This window comes from Chionomys nivalis, chromosome 7 (assembly GCF_950005125.1).
Source record: "Chionomys nivalis chromosome 7, mChiNiv1.1, whole genome shotgun sequence".
NCBI lineage: Eukaryota > Metazoa > Chordata > Mammalia > Rodentia > Cricetidae > Chionomys > Chionomys nivalis.
The window spans coordinates 87,839,168-87,863,724 of NC_080092.1; the positions used below are offsets into that span (position 1 = coordinate 87,839,168).

At 48.1% G+C, this 24,557-nt stretch overlaps 1 protein-coding gene across 1 annotated transcript in view; it reads right to left on the reverse strand.

Annotated features, from left to right (window-relative positions):
• Positions 1 to 24,557, reverse strand: part of Pitpnc1 (phosphatidylinositol transfer protein cytoplasmic 1) — a 271,371-nt gene that overhangs the window by 47,392 nt on the left and 199,422 nt on the right. The window contains exon 6 of the mRNA XM_057773822.1: positions 8,409 to 8,504. Coding sequence (XP_057629805.1) covers positions 8,409 to 8,504 — 96 coding nt within the window. The remainder of the gene's footprint in view (positions 1 to 8,408; positions 8,505 to 24,557) is intronic.

Genomic DNA, 24,557 nt, shown 5'->3' on the forward strand with positions numbered 1-24,557 from the left:
ACTTTTAGTCAGGTTTTTTTTCTTTCTTTCTTTTATAATTAATCAGAGGGGCTGGAGAGATGGCTCAGAGGTTAAGAGCATCGCCTGCTCTTCCAAAGGTTTTGAGTTCAATTCCCAGCAACCACATGGTGGCTCACAACCATCTGTAATGGGGTCTGGTGCCCTCTTCTGGCCTGCAGGCATATACACAGACAGAATATTGTATACATAATAAATAAATATTTAAAAAAAATAATTAATCACAGAAACAGAAATGCAACCAGGACAAATATATGCCAAGGACTGAGTTAGTCACTTAACATGCTTCGCCTTGCCTTGGTGGCATCTCAATTCACCTCTCCCTTCAAGCTTCGCAAGAAAAGAGAGGGCTCAAGGCAGAGCAGAGGATGATGAAGTGTGGGGCTGTGGTCATCTGGGTGTCCTCCCAGAGCCAGGCCCCTCTTCACGTGAAGGTGATTCATCTGGACAGAAAATGTGACCTTGAGGACAACTGAGGGGTTCTAGATGTTGTCTTTGTCACAGATCCCTTCTACGACAAGATCACTTGTTTCTTGATCCTGTGGACTCTGTGTGTATGTGTGTGTGTGTGTGTGTGTGTGTGTGTACTTGCACGCACTGGCCAGAAACTAATGTCAGGAGCCCATTTATTTTGTCCGGGACTCTTCTAGGACTGGGAGCTGATAGACAAGCTGTACTGGCTGGCCTGTGAGTCCCAGGAATTCTCTCTTTCCCTCTTGATTTAAGGGATTATAAGCACATATCATCATGGTTGATTTTATCTTAAAAAGAAAGAAGGAGGAGGGGAAATGGGGTGGCTCAGTGGATAAAGGCACTTGAAGCCAAGCCTGAAGACCCGAGTTCAATCCTGGAAACCCATATAGTGTAAGTTTCTACAAGTTATTCTCTGACCTCTGTGCATATGGACACATGCATTAAATAAATACATGTATGCAATAAGAAGCAAGGGCAGGGAGTGGCTGAGGAAGATAGGTGACATTGTTCTGTGGCCTCCATGCACATATACCATATACTAACACCCATGAAACACACAGATGCATATACAGAGGAAGAAATATATGACTGCTACCAGGCAAAAAACAGAAACACCTTCGATGTTCACCAGACGGTGGCCAGGATAATTTGAGGGAATGTTACATGTGGCTGCTCACGCCTGCAATCGTGGCACTTGGGAGGTTGGTGCGAGAGGAGGATCAGAAGTTTAAGGCCAGCCTGGGATACATGATTCTGCTTTAGGGGCGAATAAAAAAAAAAGGTAAAGAGGGGGCGAGAGAGATGGCTCATCAGTTAGGAGCGCCTGCAGCTCTTCACAGGCTCTGAGTTTGGTGCCCAGTACTCTTGGCAGGTGGCTCACAACCTGTAATTCCCGGCCATCTGACATGCTCTTCTGGCCTCTGTGGGCACCTGCACACAGGGTACACCCTCCACACAGCCTGCCCGTCCTCCCGCATGTAAATAAAATTATCAGAAAGGAAGAAAAGACAGAATGTTACGGAGCCACATCACACCTGCTTGTTGTCTTCGGGGGGGGGGCACCAGGAAGACAGCACACCAGTATGTTAGCGAGACGAAGCATGTTATCTCATGAAGGGAGTTTAAAATAAGGCCATCTCTACATTATGTCCTGGCATAAACCCCACAAACAGCCAGTTTAACAACAGTCAGGTCTGGGATGAGGGCTATTAATTCTGGGATATCTGGGATATAAGATAATGGTTCTTTTTGTTTTGTTTTAAGATTTATTTATTTATTTACTTTACAGTGTCTGTCTGCATGTCTGTCTGCAGGCCAGAAGAGTGCACCAGATCTCATCACAGATGGCTGTGAGTCACCATGTGGTTGCTGGGAATTGAACTCGGATCCTCCGGAAGAGCAGCCAGTGCTCTTAACCTCTGAGCCATCTCTCCAGCTCCAGGTTAATGGTTCAGAATCTCATGTAACACAGGGTCTCATGTAACCCAGATTGATCTCAAACTTGCAATATAGCAGAGGCTCACCTATGGTGACCGTTGGAAAGATGACATACGCATAGTTAGCTGCTCCAGTGATCTCAGAGATGTCTAAGACTGACTGCTCAGGCTCTGTTAGAGATGGACGACTACCGATGCTGCTGCCCTTCCTTCCTTCCTTCCTTCCTTCCTTCCTTCCTTCCTTCCTTCCTTCCTTCCTTCCTCCCTCCCTCCCTCCCTCCCTCCCGTCCTCCCTCCCTCCCGTCCTCCCTCCCTTCCTCCTTCCCTTCCCTCTCTCCCTCCCTTTGTCTAGAGGTAACCACTAAGAACCACCACCTTCCTTTTTTCTTCTCCTCCCTCCTTCTCTTCCTCCCTCCCTCTCTCCCTGTTTCCATCTATGCTGGGGATGGAACCAGGGGTTCCGCGCATGCTAGAGAGAACAAACACATTGCCACTGAGCCACACCGCAGTCTTGCCTTAGATTCTAACAGCTCTATTGTCAAGTAGACCCTGGTAATGTCAGGCTCCAGGTGCAGCCATGCAGCATCTGCTGGGGGTCCTACCCTTCAATATTTCTCATTTGCTGGCTTCCTGTCCCTTGGTCCTAAGAGTCTCGCAGGGGACCACTGTGGTCACGGGCACTTCTCTCTTCTCCCTACATGGAGGAAATTGTTACTCCTCTTATTGCCCAGGAGACACTGGGAACCCATTCCCCAACAACTGTGTTCCTCAGAATGAAAAAAAGATGGTGGTGGGGGCAGTAACAACAATATAACAACAAACTGAACTGAACTGTGTGTCTGCGCATAAGGCAGCTACACTTAGCATGGCTCTTTGGAGAGAACTGAAAATCTTCAGCACTCTCAACTACCAAGGTGCAGACCCAAAAGAAAATATTTTTAATTAGAGAGAGCCGAGAGGTTTGGAAGGGGACAGCTAAGGACGGCAGTATTTACTCATCTGGTGCTTCTGTTCCCTTTCTGGGGGCCTGTCCTTAGCAAATAACATTTATTCTCTCGCCCTTGACAGTTATTGGAAACGTTGGATGTGCTTCTCTTTGTTCTCTTCTTCTCCCTCAAGAGTGGAGTCAACAGACGGTTGAAACTGCGGTGAATGATGAACCAGCTGCTGAGGAGGCTTGGGCCAGGGAGACTATAATCCAGGGATCTGGAGAGAGTCACCTCAGTCCAAGGAGAAAGTCCTAAATCAAATTCCATCCAAAGACCTCTGCCTGTCACATTTTCCTCCGTACCACAGAAGGGACAGCCTTACGTGTCTCTTTTCTTCTTTTTGTTTTCGTGTGTGTGTGTATATGTCTGTGAGTGTGTATGTGTGTGTATCTGTGTGTCTGTGAGCATGTGTGTGTCTGTGAGTGTGTATATGTGTGTGTGAGTATGTGTGTGTCTGTGAGTGTGTATATGTGTATGTCTGAGTGTGTGTATATATGTGTGTCTGTGAGTGTGTGTGCACATGCATACAGATGCCTGTGGAAGGCAGAAGGGGCATCAGGTTCCTAGGAGCTCAGGTTAAAGGCATTTGTGAGCTGTCTGTCTGATGTGGGTGTTGGGACCTGGATTTGGGACTTCTATGAGACCACCAAATGTTCTTCATGGCTGAGCCCTGGGTAACTCTTCTTCATCATTATTTAAGTTCCAAATTAAATTAGCCCACCAAAATGACTAAGTTCTACCACTAGTAAGATGAATACTTTTTCATTCTCTAAGATGACAGAGAGAGAGAAATTCCTTCATCTGGAACAAGAAAGTCAAACTCAAAAGATGGCAGAGAGCTGGAGAGACGCTCAGCAGTCAAGAGCACTCGATGCTCTTGCAGAGGACCTGGGTTAGTTCCAGCACCCACATGGGAGCTCACAGTCCTCCGTAACTCCAGTTTTAGAGAATCCAATGCCCTCTTCCAGCCTTCTCAGGCACTGCACATATGTAGTAACATACATGCATGCAGGCAAAACACCCATACACATAAAATAAATCTAGAAACCAAACCAAACCAAACCACAAAACCCAAACAAGACTCTACCACTGCCAACACCATCGAACCCACAGCCCCCCACCTCCAGCAGGGTTTCTCTGTGTAGCCCCGGCTGTCCTGGAACTCACTCTGTAGACCAGGCTGGCCTCGAACTCACAGAGATCCGCCTGCCTCTGCCTCCCAAGTGCTGGGATTAGAGGATGCACCGCTATATTTGGCTCATCTCCACATTCTTGAATACAAAATTCCATTTATTTTTTTCCTCTCTCTGCCCATTTGTTGTAGGGGAAGCCCCAGCCAATCACCTTCTTTGAAGGGCGGGTAGCCCTTAGGCGAATGTTTACCTATAAATCTGGCGGGTGTGCTTCCTCGCCTCCCCTTTTGTTTTCTGCTCTTCGCTGGAACCCTGGTTTTGTAAGCTCTCCCCTTCTTCCCCTTATTAAAGCTGAATATATTATATTAAGCTAGCCTGGTTAATTCTGCTCGCCGTTTGCTTATGCTGCATCAATTTGTACTGGAGGCATATCTGAAAATTTAAAAGACATGCCTTCCTCTATAGGCAGGGGTTGGAGTTGCAGGAGCAGCACTGAGGAGGCCGATAGATGGACTATTTTCTCTGGATGCAGTCATGACGGAAGTCAAGGCTCTGAACCAACACACTAAATGAGAACCAGATGCAAGAGAACCAGATGCACCATTGGCCAACACTATCTGCCTCATATGAGGTCTCTGTGAACTTGACTTTGAGACTGCCCAGTGTGGACCAGTTCTGCAGGCTGGAAAGGAGGTCTTGTTTTTATACCCCTGGAACTGCCACCTCAGCTGTTTGGATGGGTCTCTTGGCTTGTGTCCTCTGCACAGTCCCTTTTTCCTCCCCGCATCTTCACCTTGAAATCTTGGCAGAGCATCAGCGCGTCGGGACGGCAGTCTTGGCAGGAGCGAGGAGCCATGTATCAACCTCATCGCGGGCGCAGACTGTATAGAGCGCATCCCACCCTCTTTGCCGCTCTGCTGGCACGGACAGGCCTGGGCATGTGACTTGGCACAAAGAACTTTCTGAATTCCATAGAAAGCCTTGTCTCGTGTCTGCGAGGCTTAAAAGAGGTGCTCTCTTTGGCCCTCCGAGTTCACTCTGGTGTGTGTGCGTGCGTGCATGCAGGTGGAGGCCAGCGGAACACATTGGGGGTTTTTCATGAATATTCTATACCTTACTGAGCTTGGTGCTCACTGATAGTCTCTCCCGGCTGGCCAGTGAGTTTGGGGGACCTGTCTGCCTCTGCCCCTGGCATTGTGGTTACAGCTCTATGTCACAGGAACATGTGACTTTTATTGGGTTCTGGGGATCCAAACTCAGCTCCCCACTCTTGCAGAGGAGGCGCTTCACCCCCAGAGCCATCTCTCTGCTCTGATTAAAAAGAAAACACAACAGCACTGCTCTTCGGGGCCTCTCTAGTAGGCAAAAGCACAGACGGGCTGGAAGGGTAGCTCTGTGGTTATGAGTGTTTGCTGCTCAGCACCCACGTCAGGTGGCTCAGAGCTGCGCAACTCCTGCTCCAGGGATCTGATGCCCTCTTCTGGCCTCCACAGACATCCACACACACGTGGCACACACGTGTACAAATACATAAACACACAGAGAAGGTCAAGAAAGAATGAAGCTTGAGTTTAGGAGGCTTGCGAGCTGCCGCTCAGGCCGTGGATTTGCTAGGAGACAGGGTCCCTGAAAGATGAGAATTGTGCCTTAGGCTGGGCCATCAGCTGATCCTGAGTCCCTGACATGTCCCTTTGAGTCCCTGGTTAGTGGCGGCAAGAGGGCTGGCTGTCAGGCAGGAGCCAGCCAGCGCAAAAGTGCCAGCTCTGGTCACCCTAACGAGAGAGGTATTCCTGTCCGTGTGGCTCAGGGGCTTCCCAGGGGGAAGGGGAAAAGAGAAAGAAGAGTTCAGCTCCCCTCCTTGGACCTGGGTACAGTGTGTGGGACAGTATCCTGGTGGAGAGGCATCCCCAGAAAACCTTGGTCTGGATTTATAAGCATCAGAAATAAGGCCCCCCTAAAAACCCCAAACTCCCAAACCAAAGAGCATGTGCAATATGTCACAAAATGCAATTAAAAAAAACTAATAAAACCCCAGAAATTCCTTTTCATTTTATTTATTTACCCCTTCCCTCCCCCACTCCTGCTTCCCTTCTGCCCCCCCCCCCCCAGCTTTTCTGGTGTGATTGAGACAAGGTCTATTTATAACGCCCAGGCTGCCCTCAAACTCTTCCTGCCTCGACTTACCAAGCATACAGAAACATATCTGTCTGGACCTTTAAGCTTCATTTTCTTTAAACTTATCTTTTTGAGATTTATCATTTACTTATTTGATGTTTTTTTTTGTTTTGTTTTGTTTTTGTTTTTTTTTGTTTGTTTTTTTTTTGATTTTTCGAGACAGGGTCTCTCCGTAGCTTTTGGTTCCTATCCTGGAACTACCTCTTGTAGACCAGGCTGGCCTCGAACTCACAGAGATCGACCTGCCTCTGCCTCCCGAGTGCTGGGATTAAAGGCGTGCGCCACCACCGCCCGGCTTATGTGTCTTATTTTATGTTTGTTTGCATGTGTCTGTACATGTACATGCAGTGCTCATAGAGGCCAGAGGAAGGCACCAGGCTGAAGTTACAGACGGTGGTTAGCCACCACATGTGGGCACTGGGAATTGAACCCGGGTCCTCCGGAAGAGCAATCAGGGCTATTTATTTATTTATTTATTTATTTATTTATTTATTTTGGTTTTTCGAGACAGGGTTTCTCTGTAGCTACGGAGCCTGTCCTGGAACTAGCTCTTGTAGACCAGGCTAGCCTCGAACTCACAAAGATCCGCCTGTCTCTGACTCCCGAGTGCTGGGATTAAAGGCGTGCGCCACCACCGCCCGGCTGCAATCAGGGCTTTTATAACTGCTGAGTCATCTCTTTAGCCGCAACTTAGTTTTTCTTAAAGCACACAAGTCTGCCTGGCTGCAGGGTCTCCTAAAGTTGATAACAACAGTATGCTTAGTCTTTGGATGAATGCATGTGGCACAGAGTGATTCGAAATGGCCTTTTTCCAGTCTTGAGGGACCAAAGTCCAGCCTGCAATACATCAGGCGGGCATCTGCTAAAACCAAGTAAGACTTTTCTAGTCAAACAAATACCCCAATAGGGAGGTAAAGATCTAAAGTACAAGGAAGCCCAGTTTGTAAATCACTGGAACTCATGCTTAAAAATGTTTTAAACATTTCTTTATGTGTTTATTTATTTACGTATTTATGTGTATATGTATGTGTACAGTCTGTGTACGGAGACCAGAGGACAACCTGTGGGAGTCTGTCTGTACGCATTCCATCATGTAGGTCTCGGGGATTGAACTCAGGATGCCAAGATTTAGCTGGAAGCACCTTTAACTGTATGCACAACCATCCCAGTAGCCCGGAATTTACTTTCAATGGGTTTGTGCATGGCATCTTTAATCAGCCTTGATGAATCCGAGGGAAGAGATTCAAGGTCCCTGTGTTATAGCTCAAGGGCAAGTCTGGGGCCCTGATTTTAAACATACTATGATTGGCTGCAAGTCACTAGACAACGAAAATAGCCCTGCGTCTGCTGTCGTCCCAGGGTTGGGACACTGCCTGTAAGCGGGTCGCTCCAGCTCCATCCGCGGCCATTAATAACACACTAACGGGATATAAATGATGACGGGCACCAACAGTGCCGTAAAGCGGGAGCGGCGAGGCAGAGGGCAGATTCTGGTAGGGGACAAGCCGGAGGGGAAAATGTTCTGGCTCAAGGATTCTCAGCTGAGAAGAGAAGCTCTCGGGAAGGTGCCTGCTATTTTGGGAGAATGTTTCTGGGCCAACATGAGCCATCAAAGTTTTGAGGCTTGATTGAGGATTTTCTTTATGTTAAACTCCAAAGACAGAAGTGAAATGCTGTCTGCATTCTCACGCAGATAGGCTGCTGTGTTCAGAAAAGCCAGCGTGTTGAATGCTTAGCCCCAGGGATCCCTCTGCCGAGTGGGGTGGGGATGGGGTTGGGAGTGGCAGCAGGATTTAGTGATGGGCTTGGGGACTTCATTCTGAGTCCAGCATTAAAGAACCCAGAGATGACTGGAGAGATGGCTCAGTGGTTAAGAGTGTCAGCTGATCTTTCAGAGGATCTGGGTTCAATTTCCACCACCTCCATGGCAGCTCACAACCACCAATAACTAGAGTTCCCAGGGGTCTGATGCCCTCTTTTGGCTTCTGGAGGCACTGCATGCACTTGGTGGACAGAAAATACTCACACAGGTCAAATAAAAAAAAAAATCAACCTTACAGAACTTGTGAGATGTCAAGACTAAACCAAACGAACATAAAGACAGATGGAAGGATTCTAGGCATAGGAAGTGCTTCACAAATACTGTGTGAAGTGAATGAATGAATCCCATTTGGATCACTCACCTCAGACTCTTTGTAGTAGCGCTCTGGAATTTCGTCACAGGCAATATCGATAAAGCACACTTCCCTTTCCAGGTCTTTGGCTTCACTGTCAAAAATCTGAAAGGACAGAGCAGCACATCAAAGGTCAGTGGATGAAATCTTGCCGAGTGCCCGTGGTTAGGATATCGATGCCTGAGGCGAGATGACACCCCACCGCGCGCCTTCCCGTGGCCCCCACAGCCCTAGCTTCGCCTGCCACAGAATGTGCGAGAATCATGACGGGCTTTTATTCCTCACTTAGGTTCTGTCGCGTCAGAGGCAGGTGTAGCATCTGTCATCGCATGCTGAGGGGCAGATGAAAAAGTGGGCTGTTTTTAGAAGTTCAAGAATGAGGAAATAAATCTTTTCCAAAAACGCCTTCCAAAAAAAAAATTGAAGGCTGCTGTGTTTTGGCAGGCTCGTCTGAGCAGAGGCTGGGAGGGTCTGGTGAGACTGGGGACAAAAAGCGGTGACACAGCCCAAGATCAGGTGAGAAAAATATGTGTGCCTTTTCGGTGATTTAAAAAAAGTCTGTTGCGTTTATTTATTTGTGTGCGTTTATGCATGCCACGGTAGCCATGGGGCGGTCAGAGGACAAGCTGCTGGAGCTGGCGCTCTTTCCACCATGCGGGTCCTGGGGAGTCTGATTTGGGTTGGCAGGGTTGGCAGCAAGGTGCCTTTACCTGCGGAGCCATCTCACCAGCCCCTGATTAACTTATTTTACGTGTTTAATTCACAAATATGCTCTCATTGCAAAAAAGAGACAGGCAAAGAGAAAACACACCTCAAAGTCTTTCCTTTGCCTAGGGTTACATATCATTTGTAGAGACAGGCTGAGCTCGAACTCACAGAGATCCACCTGTCTCTGTCTCCCATAGTGCTGGGATTAAAGGTGTGTGCCGCCACTACCATACGGCCATTTTTAAGATTTTTTTTAAAGTCAGGGTTTCTTTGTTTCCCTGGCTGTCCTGGAACTCACTATGTAGACCAGGCTGGTCTTGAACTAACAGAGATCTGTCTACCTCTGCCTCCTGAGTGCTAGGACTAAAGGGGTGTGCCATCACACACAGCTCCCCCCCCACTTTCTTTCTTGAGACAGGGTTTCACTATTGCACAGGCTGCCAGATACAACCTTAAACTTCTGATCCTCCTGCCTCCACCCTCCCAGTATTGAGATTACAGACTCGCATCACTCCTCACGTACACTAAGCAAACACTCTATCTGCTGAGCCATATCCCCAACTAAACGTATATTTTTTATGATCACGTAAGAGTGTGATTTCATCTGTATGTGAACGGCGTTCAGCTTGGCTAGGTTCTTTTGGCCTAGAACACCACACACGCACGCGTGCACACCGCTACCCATATTTTGGTCTGAAGTGATGAGGCAGCTTCTCAAGGACAGGAAGCAGATTAGGTTTGGAAAGTCACGTTATCCTTGGAGGATGCACCCCACCTCACTGCAGGGGCTCATCCATGACCACTGATCCCCTCGAACTCTTCCACAGAGGACGGGGTATTTCGTAAGAATACGACGGCAGATGCCCACCAACATTGTCTTGATGCACAATTGTTGCTATGACTATACCCTTCAGAGGCGCAGTGTGGGAGGGCTCCTCACCTGACAGGTGAACGTTTTAGCCTAGTGGTCAATCTGAAACTCTCTGCCAAGCCTGCTGTTTGTTTGCTCTGTTGTCTGTCTCTTTTCTATCCTTCTTCCCCCTTTTTGGTGTGTATGTGTAAGTGGTCAGATGCGAAGTGTGGAAGCCAGAGTCCCTCTGTCACTATCCCCTTAATTTTGAAACAGGGCATCTTGCTGAATCTGGAGCTAGACAGGCTGCCCGCTGAGCCGCTGTGATTCTCCTGCCTCTGTCTCCCAGCATTCCATGCCACCACACAGAAGCTTTTTATATCGGTGCTGGAAATCATAAGCATTTTACCCAATGAGCCATGTCCTCAGGCCCCCAACTGCTTACTCTTCTAATATGTTGAGAGGTCTGATGGGTCAGGGGACATGAACTTCCAGCCTGCCTTGAGATGCCCGTGGGACATTCCTCAAAGACTTTTTATTTTTATTTTTTTTAAATATTTATTTATTTATTATGTATACAATAGTCTGTCTGTGTGTATGCCTGCAGGCCAGAAGAGGGCACCAGACCTCATTACAGATGGTTGTGAGCCACCATGTGGTTGCCGGGAATTGAACTCAGGACCTTTGGAAGAGCAGGCAACGCTCTTAACCACTGAGCCATCTCTCCAGCACCCTCAAAGGCTTTTTAGATGAAGCCAGGCTCCTCCTACTGCCTCTTGCAGTCCCATGCTTCTGGGCACTCCTACTGTCTGGGATGGACAGATGGACTGCCTTGAAATGAAACAGACAGTGGGCAAGGCAATCGGGTCTGGGTGGGAAAAATCAGTTATGAAATGAAGGACTGTGGGAATCAGAGTCAGTCTCTCACTCGTTCTCAAGAGTAAACCAGGAGGAAGACAGAACAGAACTCCTGAGAGGATGGGGCTTTCTAGACAGTAAATTACAAGAGAAGCAAAGAGGTTTGACATTTATTGGTGTAATGTGTGGTATTCAAAGAAAGGGAAGTAGGCAGGTGTTAAGAGAGCCATTGGCAAGCTGTGTGATTTTAACTCATTAATTATACAATCTCTCTCTCTCTCTCTCTCTCTCTCTCTCTCTCTCTCTCTCTCACACACACACACACACACACACACACACACACAAACACAGAGAGAGAGAGAGAGCACCAGATATTGATATCAGGTGTCTTCTTTCATCAACTTTACTATTTTTTTAAAAAGATTAAGTTGGCGTGTGTGTGTGCGTGTGTGTGTGGTGTGAGGGTATGTGTATCTCGTGGAGGATGCCATGTATCCAGCTCTGTCACTCTTGGCCTTATTCCCTTGAGATGGGGGGTTTTTCACTGATCCTGGCCCTAGACTGGTGGCCTGCAAGCTCTGGTGATCCACCTGTGTCCAGGCCCCCACACAGCTGGAGTTACAGGATCACATGACCACCCTTGCCTGATTACTTGGGTGCTAGGGATTTGAACTCAGGTGCTTTTACCCCTTGAGCCATCTCCCCGGCCCTTTAACCTTATCTTCCGAAGCAGGGTCTCTCATTGAACCTGGATCCTCCTATATCTGCCACCCCACCCGAATACTGGGATTACAAAAGGATGCCATCACACCTGATTTTTACAGCGGTGCTGCGGATGTAAACTCGGGTCCTATTGCTTGGGTGGCAAGTACTTTAGTGACCGAACCAATTCCACAACTGCAATTAGAACCTTAGAAAAAAATCACCAACACACCACATTATTGCTTCCCAGCTCTTATGGAGAGAACCCTGTGAGCATTTCTCTCTAGAGCATGTACTACTAAAGGTTGCCCATAGAGGGCGATCTAGGGAGACTACTGGGGAAAAGTCAGCCTCTTTCGGGCTTGGGTCCTGGAGGGTGTGCACAGTCTGTGGAAAGAGATGCTGTTCTGCCCTGCTGTGTGCCTGGAGGGCAGTTACTCAATGACCTTGCAGTCCTGGCAGCAGGCCCAGGAACCACTTCTCTCTGGCCCTCCGGAGGCACTGGGCACACTTCAGCCTTGCACTGGTAGTGTGGGGCCAACTCCCTTGGCACACCTGGCCTCTACCCTCACCTTGCCTGTGTCCCAGAAGACTTTCTGTTGTTCAGTGCCTGGCACCCAGCTGGGGAGCTCCTCTGCCATCTTGGGGGTGACAGCCACACCTTTTCCAGAGGTGTCAGCATCTGGCACCTTAGTCATGGAGAGAGGGCCCTTTCCAAGTTTGCCCTTCCGTGGGCATTTCTTTCTCAGCTCTCATCCCATCTTGGAAGTTGCTTCTACTAGATATTGATAACTCCCGATAGTATGTTCCTCCTGTTCAAACGACTATGCATTCTGCCTTCTGCTTCGCCCTTGCATACAAGGCGTGGCTGGCTTCGAGGACGACAGGGACAGGGATGGCTGGACGCCTGCCCTTGGAAAGTTACCAAGGCTACTTCCCAACACGTGAGGCGGAATAAAGAACGTGCCGAAGAAGAAGGAAATGAACAGACTGTGAACCTAGGGAGAGCAGGCGTGAACAAAACTCTATTATTAGCCCCAGTTTTCAGATAAGAAAGGTTCCAAAGCATAAGGTCATATAGTCAGTGCCAATGACGGTCAGCTCGGAGGGCATGGCTCCCGGCTCTCCAGTGAGGCTCCGCCATGGTGAAAGTCCACCTCCTCACCACCATCTCGCCAGCCCGAAGTGCTTCTTGATTCTTTCTGGAAAGATGACCCTGGAGTCTGACTCTCCTGTGGCTACTCATAAAACCTATGTTCTGGTAGCCACCACCGAGCACGCCCTTCAGACTCAGTGTTCATCCATCTCCGGCGCAGGTGTTCTATTAGGAGCAACTGTTGTACAATCTCTGGTCTCTTTTGTTAATAAGATGCTTAGCTTGTGTCAAAGTCCCCGAAATACCAAGTGTGGGGAAGTCTGCATGACTTCCGCTTTGCAGTCAACACTTATAGGTTAGGTCTCTAGGGCCCGAACACAAGAAATCACATGAGGTCAGCACCTTCAGGGATGAGGTGACAGAGAGTCAGTTTTTATGAGAAGCTCCTATGTAGTCAATATGTCTAAAGAATGAGTCAGAGAGCAGTTGAGGAAGATATCCAATGCTGGCCTCTGGCCTCCGCATGCCTGTGCATATATGTAAACACTTGCTCACACGTGTGTTCACACACCAACATGCACGCACACACACATACGCACACACCACTTTAGGAAATGTGCTCTTTGAGAATTTGTCTTTAGGAAACACCCTTAAACAGAGCTGAAATCATCTATATACAAAGTTTTTCAGCAATGTAATCCTAAGGGGGAAAGTAAGAAGCTGGGGAGAGCAAGAACCACATAGCTCACTGTGGGAGAATGGCCAAGGAGATGAGGATGATCTGTGTGATCAACTACTGTTGTGTCTATCACACGGTCCTGACCGAGAAGGATGCTCTGGGTTCCTCTCTATTGATGTTTTTTCATCAACACGGAATGTGTCCTGCCCCTGGCACTCTGAATTTCTCCTCGAATAGGGCCATCTCCCTAGATTTTTGCATCATCTTGTTTTATTTCTAGAGTTTGACTTTTTTGGAGGGGGAGGGTGATGGTGGTTGCAGCCTATGGGAAACAGCCTGTAAACCCTTGGCTGTCTTGAAACTCACTCTGTAGAGCGGGTTGGCCTCAAACTCAGATTATCTGCCTGCCTCTGCCTCTGCCTCCCAAGTGCTGGGACTAAAAGATGTGTACCACCACTGCCTGGCTGCTTTCTTTCTTTCTTTTTTGGTTTTTCGAGACAAGGTTTCTATGTAGCTTTGGAGCCTGTCCTGGAACTAGCTCGAACAGGTCAGTCCGATGAGACAATTCTTCAGAGGACTGGTAAAGGTTCATTAAGCCCCCCACCACGTATGTTCCACAGTGGGCCTCTCGGACGTGTAAGATTAGGTCTTAGGGGGGGTCTCAGAATTTTGAGAAGATGAGATTTAAAACAAGAGCCAGTCAAATGACACAACAGAGCGCATGATCCACGTTATCCAATTGCAGCTGCTCTTCCTGCCATACCAAACCTCAAAGACACCCCAGTTGCTTACATACATGGCACAGCATCTGCAAAAATCTGCATCCTCCAGCAAACTAAGGCATTCCTCTCTCTATATATTGCCATTAAGAGTTACTTTATTCTGAAGCCAAACATGAGGGACCCGAGACCATGAATATAGGTTCAATTTTCCCTAAATTCAGTGCTTCAATAGGGTAAGAGTTTGATAAAGGCTTTATAGTTGTCAGAAAAACGAATGTTGTATTAGGGTACAATTCACCTCCCGACACTCTCCCTCCAGAGCCTGCAGATGTCACAGATACTGTCACAGCTGCGCCCTACACGAGTGTTTCAACACTGGGTTCCGAACCTGTGGTGCAGAACACATTCTGGTTGATGATGAAAGCAGTGGAGCAAAGAAAACTGAATTAGTTAAAATACTATGTTGAGTCAGACCCGAGCCCCATGGGCACAGTCCTTTGGAGGAGTGGAGATTTGAGAACCCATAGTGTTTGCTTATAGATAACTAAGCCTTCTGGCCTCACCTCCATCATGTCTCCCTTACACCGCAAAGCCTGTCCTAATCAGGGAATTGATCCAAGACTTTGCCTGCGTCTACAGGGGAAAGACTCACACCAGTGTCCATGAACGTACTCACCATGTGATCCTATGACCCTTCCCCACAGACAACAGCCTTTATTTTGGTCATGTAAAACTTCACCTCGAATTAGGAAAAACAAAATCATTAGAAAATCAAATAAATTCAGAAAGGATCGCTGTGATATGAAGAAATGGAGAAGCTGCTCAGAGGACAGAGATCAAGACCAAGCATGTCCGCACCTGCTCCTGAACTCTGTGCCCTGATGCCCTTTGCGAGTCCCGCTCTGGGGTTTGGGAGCATTTTGTTGTTTTATTTGTTTGTTTGTTTGTTTGTTTTTTGAGACAGGGTCTCTCTGTGTGTCCCTGGCGGTCCTGGTACTCACTCTGCAGACCAGGCTGACCTTAAACTCACAGAGAGCCGCCCGTCTCCGCCTCCAGAGTGCTCGGATTAAAGACGTGTGCCACCACGCCCAGTTTAAGAGCAGATTTAAACTGTGCTCACTGCAGGTGTTACATACCTTCCAGTCATATCTATGCTCTATACACCGGACGTGAGCTTTCATCCACTGGCTAGGTTTTTATTTTATTTTATTCTTCTCTCATATATTATATCTGACCACAGTTCCCCCGACTCCTCTTTTCCCAGTCTCCCCCAATCCCTGCCAATCCCTGCCATCTCCCCTCTCCCCAGATCGACTCCCCTTCCATCTCCCTTCAGAGAAAGGCAAACCTCCCAGGAATATCAACCAAACATAGCACATCAAGTTACATAAGACTAGGCACATCCCCTCATATCAAGGCTGGACGAGGCAATGCAGTAGGAAAAGGGTCCCCAAAGCAGGCAAGAGAATCAGAGAGTCAGATCCTGTTGCCATGTTAGGAGGCCCACAAGAACACCAATCTACACAATCATAACATATATGCAGAGGTCATTCCTGCGTTCTTTGTGACACCTAAGACAATATATTTTTATTGCCTTTAAAGCATTGTTTTCTGTAAGTCTTAGCATGCGATCAGGTACATGTGCCCAGACACACGTGTGGAGGTCAGGGGACAATTCTGGGGAGTTAGTGCTTGGCTTCTACCACGCCCCATTTCAAAATTCTGTTTACCGTGTTCTGTCTGTGTGAGGGGGTGTGCGCACGGGAGTGAAGCTGAGGCTGGAGACGCCCAGAGATGGAGTTCTATGTGGTGCTGAGCCTACAGTATGGGTGCTCAAATTAGGGCAAGAATTTCCTCCTTTGTGACAGGAGGAGACTGCGCGGTATGGCTCGGAGTCCCAGGGGAAGAAATGGCCCCAGCCTCGCTCTTGGGCTGACCTTGGTCTTGGAGTAGAATCAGAACCCCATCTGGCAGGGCAGTCGGAGGCGAGCGGCTTTTATTTAATCCTCATCAAATGTTCCACTGGCCACAGGCTTTGGGGTATTAAGGCTGGTGGATTGCCTGGAATGCTGGGTAAACGGCAGCCTTTCTCTAGAGAGGGCTCTGGTGGACAGCATCATTAGGTCTTTGGTTAGGAGGAAGGGAAAACAGTTTTCCAAGGCCAGCAGGGAGCAGCAAAGTGACTTGAAGGTGAGGGGCTCAGGTTGAGAGATGCTGTCCCAGTGGGGAAGCTACAAGGGGCTGCCAAGGGATCTCGCCTGTCTGCTTCTATTGTCCTTGGCTTCACCAACCGCTCAGCCACCTTCCAGGGTGTTAGGTTTGAGGGACTTTCTATTTCCACTTTTTGTCGGTGTTGTTGTTGTTTTTAATTCACAGTCCCTTGGAGCCCAGACTGGATTTGAACTTACTATGTAGGTGGTTGAGGATGACCTGGACCGTCTGATCATCTCCAGGGCTGGGATTGCAAGCCTGCGCCATGATACCTGGGACTGGGGATAAAGCTCAGGCCATGATACATGCTAGGCAAGCACTCTATCAGCTGGGCTACATGCTCAGCCCTTTGTCTAAATTCTAATTGTTTAATACTCTGGTTTCTCTTTAGAGCATATAAATTACCTTTTACTATTTCTTAAATTTTTAGTATATTATATACAAATATATATGTACATATACATAATGTTTATAAGTGTGCTTGTGTGTGCAAACTCAGCACCTCCTGCATGTTGTAAAAATGTTTTACTCCTAGATGCACACCCAGCATTTTCTAAAAAAAAATAATAATAATTGAAAATAATAACCATATACATTTACGAGGCCAGTATAACATTTTAATATATGTATACACTGTAATTAGAATTCTGGTAGTGATATAATCATTGCCTTAAATATTTATCATTTCACTGTGTTGGGAGCATTAAAAACCCAGCGAATTGCTGTCAACCCTAGTGTGTTGGCAGAAGTTTAGGATTATTGAACAGTATTAGTGTGCTATATATAAAACATGAGAAAAAAAAATCTCTTCTCCACATAAGGTTTGCTTTCTGGGGGTTCCCGAGGGATCAGACTCAGAGTGTCACAGGGGTGGCTAGACAAAACCCCTACCACTCTGGGGTGGCCTTGGAGGAGAGCTACAGACTTAGTGAGGAGGGACTTCAAAGGCCAGAGCTCTCTGAAACCTGTCCTTGGGATTAGACTACACTTCTAGGCTGTGCTGCTCCAGGAAGGAGCCGGGAGTGTAGGGATGGAACAGCACTGTTGTGTGTGTTGGTCACGTGAGGAAGTCACTCCTGAGGGGTCAGAGAACGGCACCACTATTAATCCCTGTGGAATCAGGCCCGGGAAGCTACTGTGGGTTAACAATCCACTGGGAAGGGGCTGCTGAATTAGGAGGTGTGTGTGTGGGGGGATGTGTCAGGCTTCCACTCCTGTAGGACAGGAGTCCTAGATGGGGAGATACAGCCCAAACCAGACAGTAAATGCCAAATAGAACAAGATGGCTGTTCTTTTCATGGCCTGCTGGCAGGGCTCCCAACATGGATGCTGAGCCCCAAGCGAGGATTCCCACAGTGGGGAAGGGGCTTGGGAAGGGAAGAAGCAGCATAAAGAACTCTCACATCTCAAACCACAGGAGGGAACAGACTGGGTTCAGATCGGGAGGCTGCCCTGGGACAGGGTCTCCTGTGTAGCCTTGGATGTCTTGGAACTAACTCTGTAGACCAGACTGGCCTCAAAATCAGAGAGATCTGCCTGCCTCTGCCTCCCAAGTGCTGGGATTAAAGGTGTGTGCCAGTACCACCTGGTTTTTGATTCTTATATTAGTCATTGAACAACCATTTTCTGTGTCAGTTTAACTAAATTACAGCTCTCAGCCAAGATGGCTTGCAAGATGGGTTTTAGGAGAAATTTGTCATAGGTATTTCTGACAGAATCCAGAGCCTTGTAGATGCTGGGCAAGTGCTCTACCGCTGAATGCCACAGTCCTTATGCTAATCTCTATCCCTACCCCAAGACAGAATCTTGTTAACAGTCAGACTGGGCCCTGAATTCATGATCCTCTGCTGTCTCTTGAGTGCTGGATGGGGATGTAGACACGATGAAGACAAAGAGTAGTTGGTACTGGAGGAAAACATGGTATACAGAGAGAGGCAGAGCCTGGAATGGTTGGTGCCGCTAGAAGCTGGAAGAGGCAAGGAAGGATGCTCCAGAAGCCTTGGGAGGAGCATGGCCCCATGCACCCTGAGCTCAACCTCTGACCTCCAGCACAGTGCACTCTGCCTCCTGGCTGGACAGAGCTGTATGGCGGGCAGTCTAGCAAACTCCACAGTCCTCGACTCACAAGATCCCTTTCTTCATATCCAGACCACAATGTTTTTTTTTTTTTTTTTGGTTTTTCGAGACAGGGTTTCTCTGTGGTTTTGGAGCCTGTCCTGGAACTAGCTCTTGTAGACCAGGCTGGTCTCGAACTCACAGAGATCCACCTGCCTCTGCCTCCTGAGTGCTGGGATTAAAGGCGTGCGCCACCACCGCCCGGCTCCAGACCACAATGGTGCTCACCACCCTGAGCACTGCCAGCAAAGGCCACTAGACTTTGTTCTCAGTGGCCAAACACGACCTTCCAAGAGCCCACAAGGTACACGCGTGGTCTTTCCTTTTGCCACCTACCTCAAAGGTTACACAACTTTATAACAACAGACAGAAACCCGATGAGCACAACTGGTCGGCGAGATGCAGGGACAGGAATGACTCAGGGCTGTGGCTCCTTGGTGAGGTTCAACAGAAAGGGTAGAATGGGGACAATGGGATCAAAGAGCAAAGGATGCTGGGTAAAGTGGTAAGGCAGAGACAGGAAAGCGGATTGCACAGTAGACAGGAATTCACAGCAGTGTGGCCTTTGAGGGAAGGGACACTTTGAATCCAGGGTTCGAGTCTAAAAGGCACTCGTGCGAAATACGAGCGCAGTCAACTATTTCCAGCCTGGTGACGGCGATCCGCAGGCTCACCTGAGCGAGGCTAATGTAATGGTGGAGAAGGCTCAAAGCAATGTGGCGACAAACATGGAGAGAAGTTGTTGGGGGTTGGAGGTAGGGGCGCGGACAGGGTGGCGGGGTGGGGGCATGGGAAGAATAACAAACCACCACCACCACGTCCTAATAAGGTGCTCTAGGCCGCGACCACTGATTATGGGGGAGGCAGAGAACTACAGCCATCCATCAGGGACACAAAGCTACAGCTGGATTCATTAACTGAAAGGCTTTTAAAGGTGGGGAAAAAAAGCTCCTAAGTTTCAGTTCCCAGGGTAGCTGTAACGAGGTCTTTTCAGAAGTTATTCTGGTTTTGGCACAGAGGGCAGCTGGGAGCCAAACCTCCCCCTGCTTGGGCACAGATGGACCTAGGAGAGGGGCCAGTGCCTCCCGTGGGCAGGCGTGGGCACCGGCACAGGGGCTGCTGTATGGTTTCCCTGCAGTACGATCAATAATGGGTCCAAAAATAAATCTCCGAAACTGTGCTTAAAATAGCTCCAATTTCCCCAGTTCTTTCTTATTTCGTTCACAAGGTGGTCTCTGGGAGCGGGAACAACTGGTTTTCTCTCAAGTCGACAAATTGATATCGAGCCTGGAACTGCTGGCAGGCCCCGGCTGGCCTGGCCTTCACCCGCCTCCCTGTTTGGCGTTTGTCTGCCAGAGGTGACTTTGGTCCCCCTGGTTCCCTCAAGGCTTTTTTTTTTTTTTTTTAAAGTCCACACAATGAGTGTTCTGCATGAAGAGGGAGAGTTAGTGACACATGATAATTACGGGTATGTGTTTCTCCACTCAGCTTTACGGGAAGGGAATCGAGTACAGGGGACAGATGGTGTTGCTGGGGTCTGGCTGGGGTCACCAAGTGAGAGTCGGCAAAGGGAAGAGGCCTACAGCCCGGCTCTCTGGAGCGTTTCCCTTCTGTCGTTCACCAAGTGAGTGTCCTGAGGTACCTCAGGGCCTGTGTCTCCATCCGGCTCACTCCTGCCGAACCTCTCAGGGCAAAACACTGCATTGGGCACCAGCCCCAAACCACTTAAGAATCATAAGAGATTGCATCTACTGTCAGAAAAACAAAACCAAGGAACAAACTGTGACATCTTCCTGGTGGGCTGTGTTTTGTTTGATGTGGATGGGCTGTAAAATCCCTCCAGAGACAAAGTCAGGAACCATGCGAAAGTGCCTTGGCTGAAGTCCGTTTGTCCCCACCCCAGACAGCTGTGGAAGCCTCTAGAAGGAGCTTGCCAGCCTTGGCAAGAGGGAAGGAAGATAGGCTTGGCCCAGCAGTCGATAAGGAGGTCGGTGTCTAGTGCTCTTGCCAAGGCCATGATCCGGTGAAGCCACAGGCTCTTGGCGGCACCTGTTCACTTTGGTTTTCCACAGGGGGGAGGCACCTGCCCACTGCCTCATCTCTCCTCTCCAGTCCTCTATGTAAACCAGCTTTGGGTTGGGTGTGACGTCATCTCTAAGGTACAGCTTCCCCCCACTTTTTCTTCCCAGCAGAATAGAAAGTTGTTTTTAATCATAAGCAGTGTTTCTCTCTTTCTCTCTGGTGCTAGGATAGAATGTGGGGTCTCATAAACGCTAGGCAAGTGATTCCAAGCCCGTGATAATTCCACGTGTTACCTACACGACGATACTGAACACCTGTAATAAATCTGTGTTTGATCGGTAAGACACAGTAAGCCTTCTGGATACCTCAGACACTTTTCCTGACGTCCAGATCTACGTCACGTGACAATGCCCGTCTCTGGTTGGACTTAAATGAACACACTCAGACCTACATTCTCCATGCCCCCATCTCAACCCCTGTCTCTAAGGTTTTGGCCTGGTTATCTTTGTGGTTCTCGAATCATCCAAGATGAGGACCCGAGCACTATCTCGTGCTCTCCTGCCTCCCTCCTTCTCCCCTCATGTCGGCTACTGAAGCTATATGTATTCTATGGTCGCTGTATTGTGCCACCCCTTTCCACGACAGACCCTCCAATCTTCCTCATATGGACAACCAAGGGACTCCTTTTCTGATGTCCACACCCAACCATCTATCCACCCACCATCCTCTCTCCATGATTGCTTGCTCCATCCATCCATCCATCCATCCATCCATCCATCCATCCATCCACCCACCTATTCAGCTACCATGAATTTTCTTCCCAATAAACTAAGTGTTGTTAGAACATAACAGTTTATGACAGGAAGATCAGAGCTCAGGAGTGGAAATATCTGGTTCTGATCTGAAACCACATCTCAGGAGACAGGGAGCCTTAGGAAGTCCTTTTGGCCATTCCATCATCTGGAAGCGGTTGCTAACCTGTCAAGACCTGTGAAGATAATGGGTGTGAAGGAGCTTTGCAGGGTCCCCAACCGGACACAAGGCTTAGGGTGTCTGCCTCCTCATCAGCTCTTCTGCCTGCAAGGTCTCTGGCCCCTCCTCCTGGCTCTGCCCAGGCCCCTCTTGCTCCTCTCCAGGCTCTGTGCACTGGTTTGGCATCTATGCTCTGACTCCTGCCCCTCATGTGCCCTGAGGCTCCTTCCATTTCAGATCTGCCTGGCACACACCAATTCATCTCTCAAGATCACAGCGACTCTTATTGAACATTTTAGTAAAGCAGAAAGCAGTAACATGTAATCATGAATTCATGGGGGGGGGAGGGGTAACACTTGGCCATAACTGAATTCTTGGGCTCCGAGAGGCACTAACATCTAACTGGTGGAATTGCCAAGGGAACATCTCCTCTACTTGGTGGTTTATCTTGGCCGATGTTACTCTTGTTAAATCAGGAGGTCGTATATCACTAACACTCTAAGAAAGGCTGAACAAATATCTATTGTTTCTTAAGTTTTGGAATAAGGTCAATTGTAGGAAGAAGAACCAGCCTCACTGTGATTTTTTTTTCTAATTTTAAAATTTAATTTATTTCATTTCTTAATTTAAACATTAAAAGATTTTATTATTATTATTATTATTATTATTAGAAGTATTATTTTTAGTTTTTTGAGACAGAGTTTCTCTGAGTAGTCCTAGCTGTCCTGAAGTTCACTTTGTAGACCAGGCTGGCCTTGAACTCAGAGATCCGCCCACCTCTGTCTCCTGAGTGCTGAGATTAAAAGATTTTATTTTTAGTTATGTGCATCTCTGTGTATGGACATGTGAGTGCAGTGCTCATAGAGGCCAGGAGAGGGCTCCAGATACCATGAAACTGGAGTTAGAGGCAGTTGTGAGTCACCGGATGTGGGTGCTGGAAACCAAACCTGGGTCCTCTGGAAGAGCAGCGCATACTTTAACTGCTGAGCAACTTCTCCAGCCTGTTCTTGTGATGATGATGATTTTTTTTTTAAAGAAAGCACTGCAGATTGGGCCTCGCACACACTAGTCAACTGTACCATCAATGAGATGCAGCCACAGACGACCACCGTGATTTCCCTTGGCAGAACCCCACATCTACCAACCTGGGGGGTACAGTATAAAAGTCTGAACACGGGAAGCGAGAGACACTTCACAGGTGACAAGAAATTTTTCATTTTGTTGACTTCTGCAAGTCTGAACAGGGGTCCCAGTAATAAGTAGCTGTGGCTAGAGCCCCATTAAGGAGGACCCCGTCCTAGAAGCACGCTGGGACCATGACAGACAGCTGATGTCTCTCACCCATTCGGGCATCCCTCAGATTGTCAGTCTTTTAGTATCCAGCATGTAATTGCAAGCTTAATAGTAGAATGGCCTGGCCACATGGAAGGACCTTGTCAAAAAAAAAAAAAAAAAAAAAAAAAGGAATTTTTCTGTTTTTTTTTTTCCTTGCCGAAATGAACTGTTATATACTACGATGGGTCTATAGTTTTTGTTTTGTTAAAAAGTTACTTAGCTTTGTATCTGAATGTGTATGTGTATGGGTGTGCACCTGTTAAGGCATCTGTGTAGGGGTCAGAGAATAACCTTCAGAGATTGGCTCTCTTCTTCTACCAGGTGGGTTCTGGGGACTGAACGCAGATCATGAGACTTGGCAGTGAGTGCCTTTTCCTGCTGAGCCACCATGCTGCCTCCAAACACTGCATTCAAAGCCTGAGTCTTAAATGAGCATGTCTGCTGGTAGCTGATTTTTTTTCCTTCTTTTTTATCTGCTAGCAGGTGACATCTTGTGAGCCAACAAGTAGCAGCAGATGTCAAAGTTTAGAAATAAATTTTATGTGAGAAATAAGTAGGATTCAGACCGAGATCTCCCAGCCAGGTTCTTCATTCATGAATATTAGGGGGAAAACCCAACGATGCTAAATTGAATTTTAGGGCTGAATCTCGTGACTAGAGAGGGTAGTTTAAGAGTCATGTTTAGGAGCAAGGCCCACAGTCTGAGGGATGACTGGCATTCATTACCTAGGGCATGCCCTTCTAGTGATTTCTATTAGTGAATCCCTTGCTTTAATGTGTACATAAAACACCCCAGGGGATGCTATTTGCTCAAACACAGGTTCTGATTCAGTGGCTATGGGGTAGGGACTGAGAGTCCAACAAGTGCCCAGCTGATGCTCACGCTGAAGCTTCTAGAACCACTAGATATCTCAGGAATGTACAGCACAGAGGAAAGTCATGGCCAGATCATGTAACTGCATCCGGCAATGGAGGCGACCATGAGACGGTCAGACCTGGGGTCTTGCCGGACTTCTTGCCTCTCTGGCGGCTGTGTAAAGATGGGTTGACTGAGAGACGTCATTGAAAAGGATCTTAAGCCTTAACAAGGGCCACAGCTGTCTGAATGGAGAGGTAGGATGCCCTCACGGGGCTGAGGACCAAACCCAGGTAAGTGCACTGCCAGTGAGCTACCGCATTGGCCCAGGATGGGAGACTGTTTAAGGTTAGACCATCCAAGGGACGCTTGAATCTGGTGATTTTAGCCTGCTTTTGTTGAGTTTTCTTCCTCCCTCTCCTCTTCTTCCTCCCTGTGTCTCCTAAACCCAAGGTCTCACTTAGCTCAAGCTGGCCTTAAATTTACCCACATAGCAGAGGGAGCCCCAGAACTTTGGTTCTCCTCCCTCCACGTGAGCGCTGGGATTATGGGTGTGTGCAGTACTTGTGATGGACCAATGGCAGGCATTCTTTCAGCTGAGCTGTATCCCCCCGCTCATGGTTGGTTACTATTATTACTATTATTATTGAGTAGGATCTCACTAAATTCCTTCAGCAGATCATGGGCTCAAATGCTCTTTCTGCCTCAGTTTCCCTAGGGTCCACTCAGGAGTCACTTTGTGAGAGTTCAGCCCATCTGCTAGGATTGCCTGCAGGACGGCTTTGTCAGGGCTCTGCAGGAGTTAGAGACCAGGCTGGGGGCCAGCAGGGCCCCAGGATTCTTCCTGCTCATCCTCAGGGTGATTTCCTAACAACAGCTGGAGCCTTGGCTGACAGCGAGCCCTCCCACTGGCCCCAGCACCAGCAACATCACATGGAAAACCAAAGGAGACCAGCGGAGGAGGCCTCGGGGATGCCATCTACCCCCAGGAAAGAACATTGAGAAAGTGCATAAAGACCACGTGGTACTACC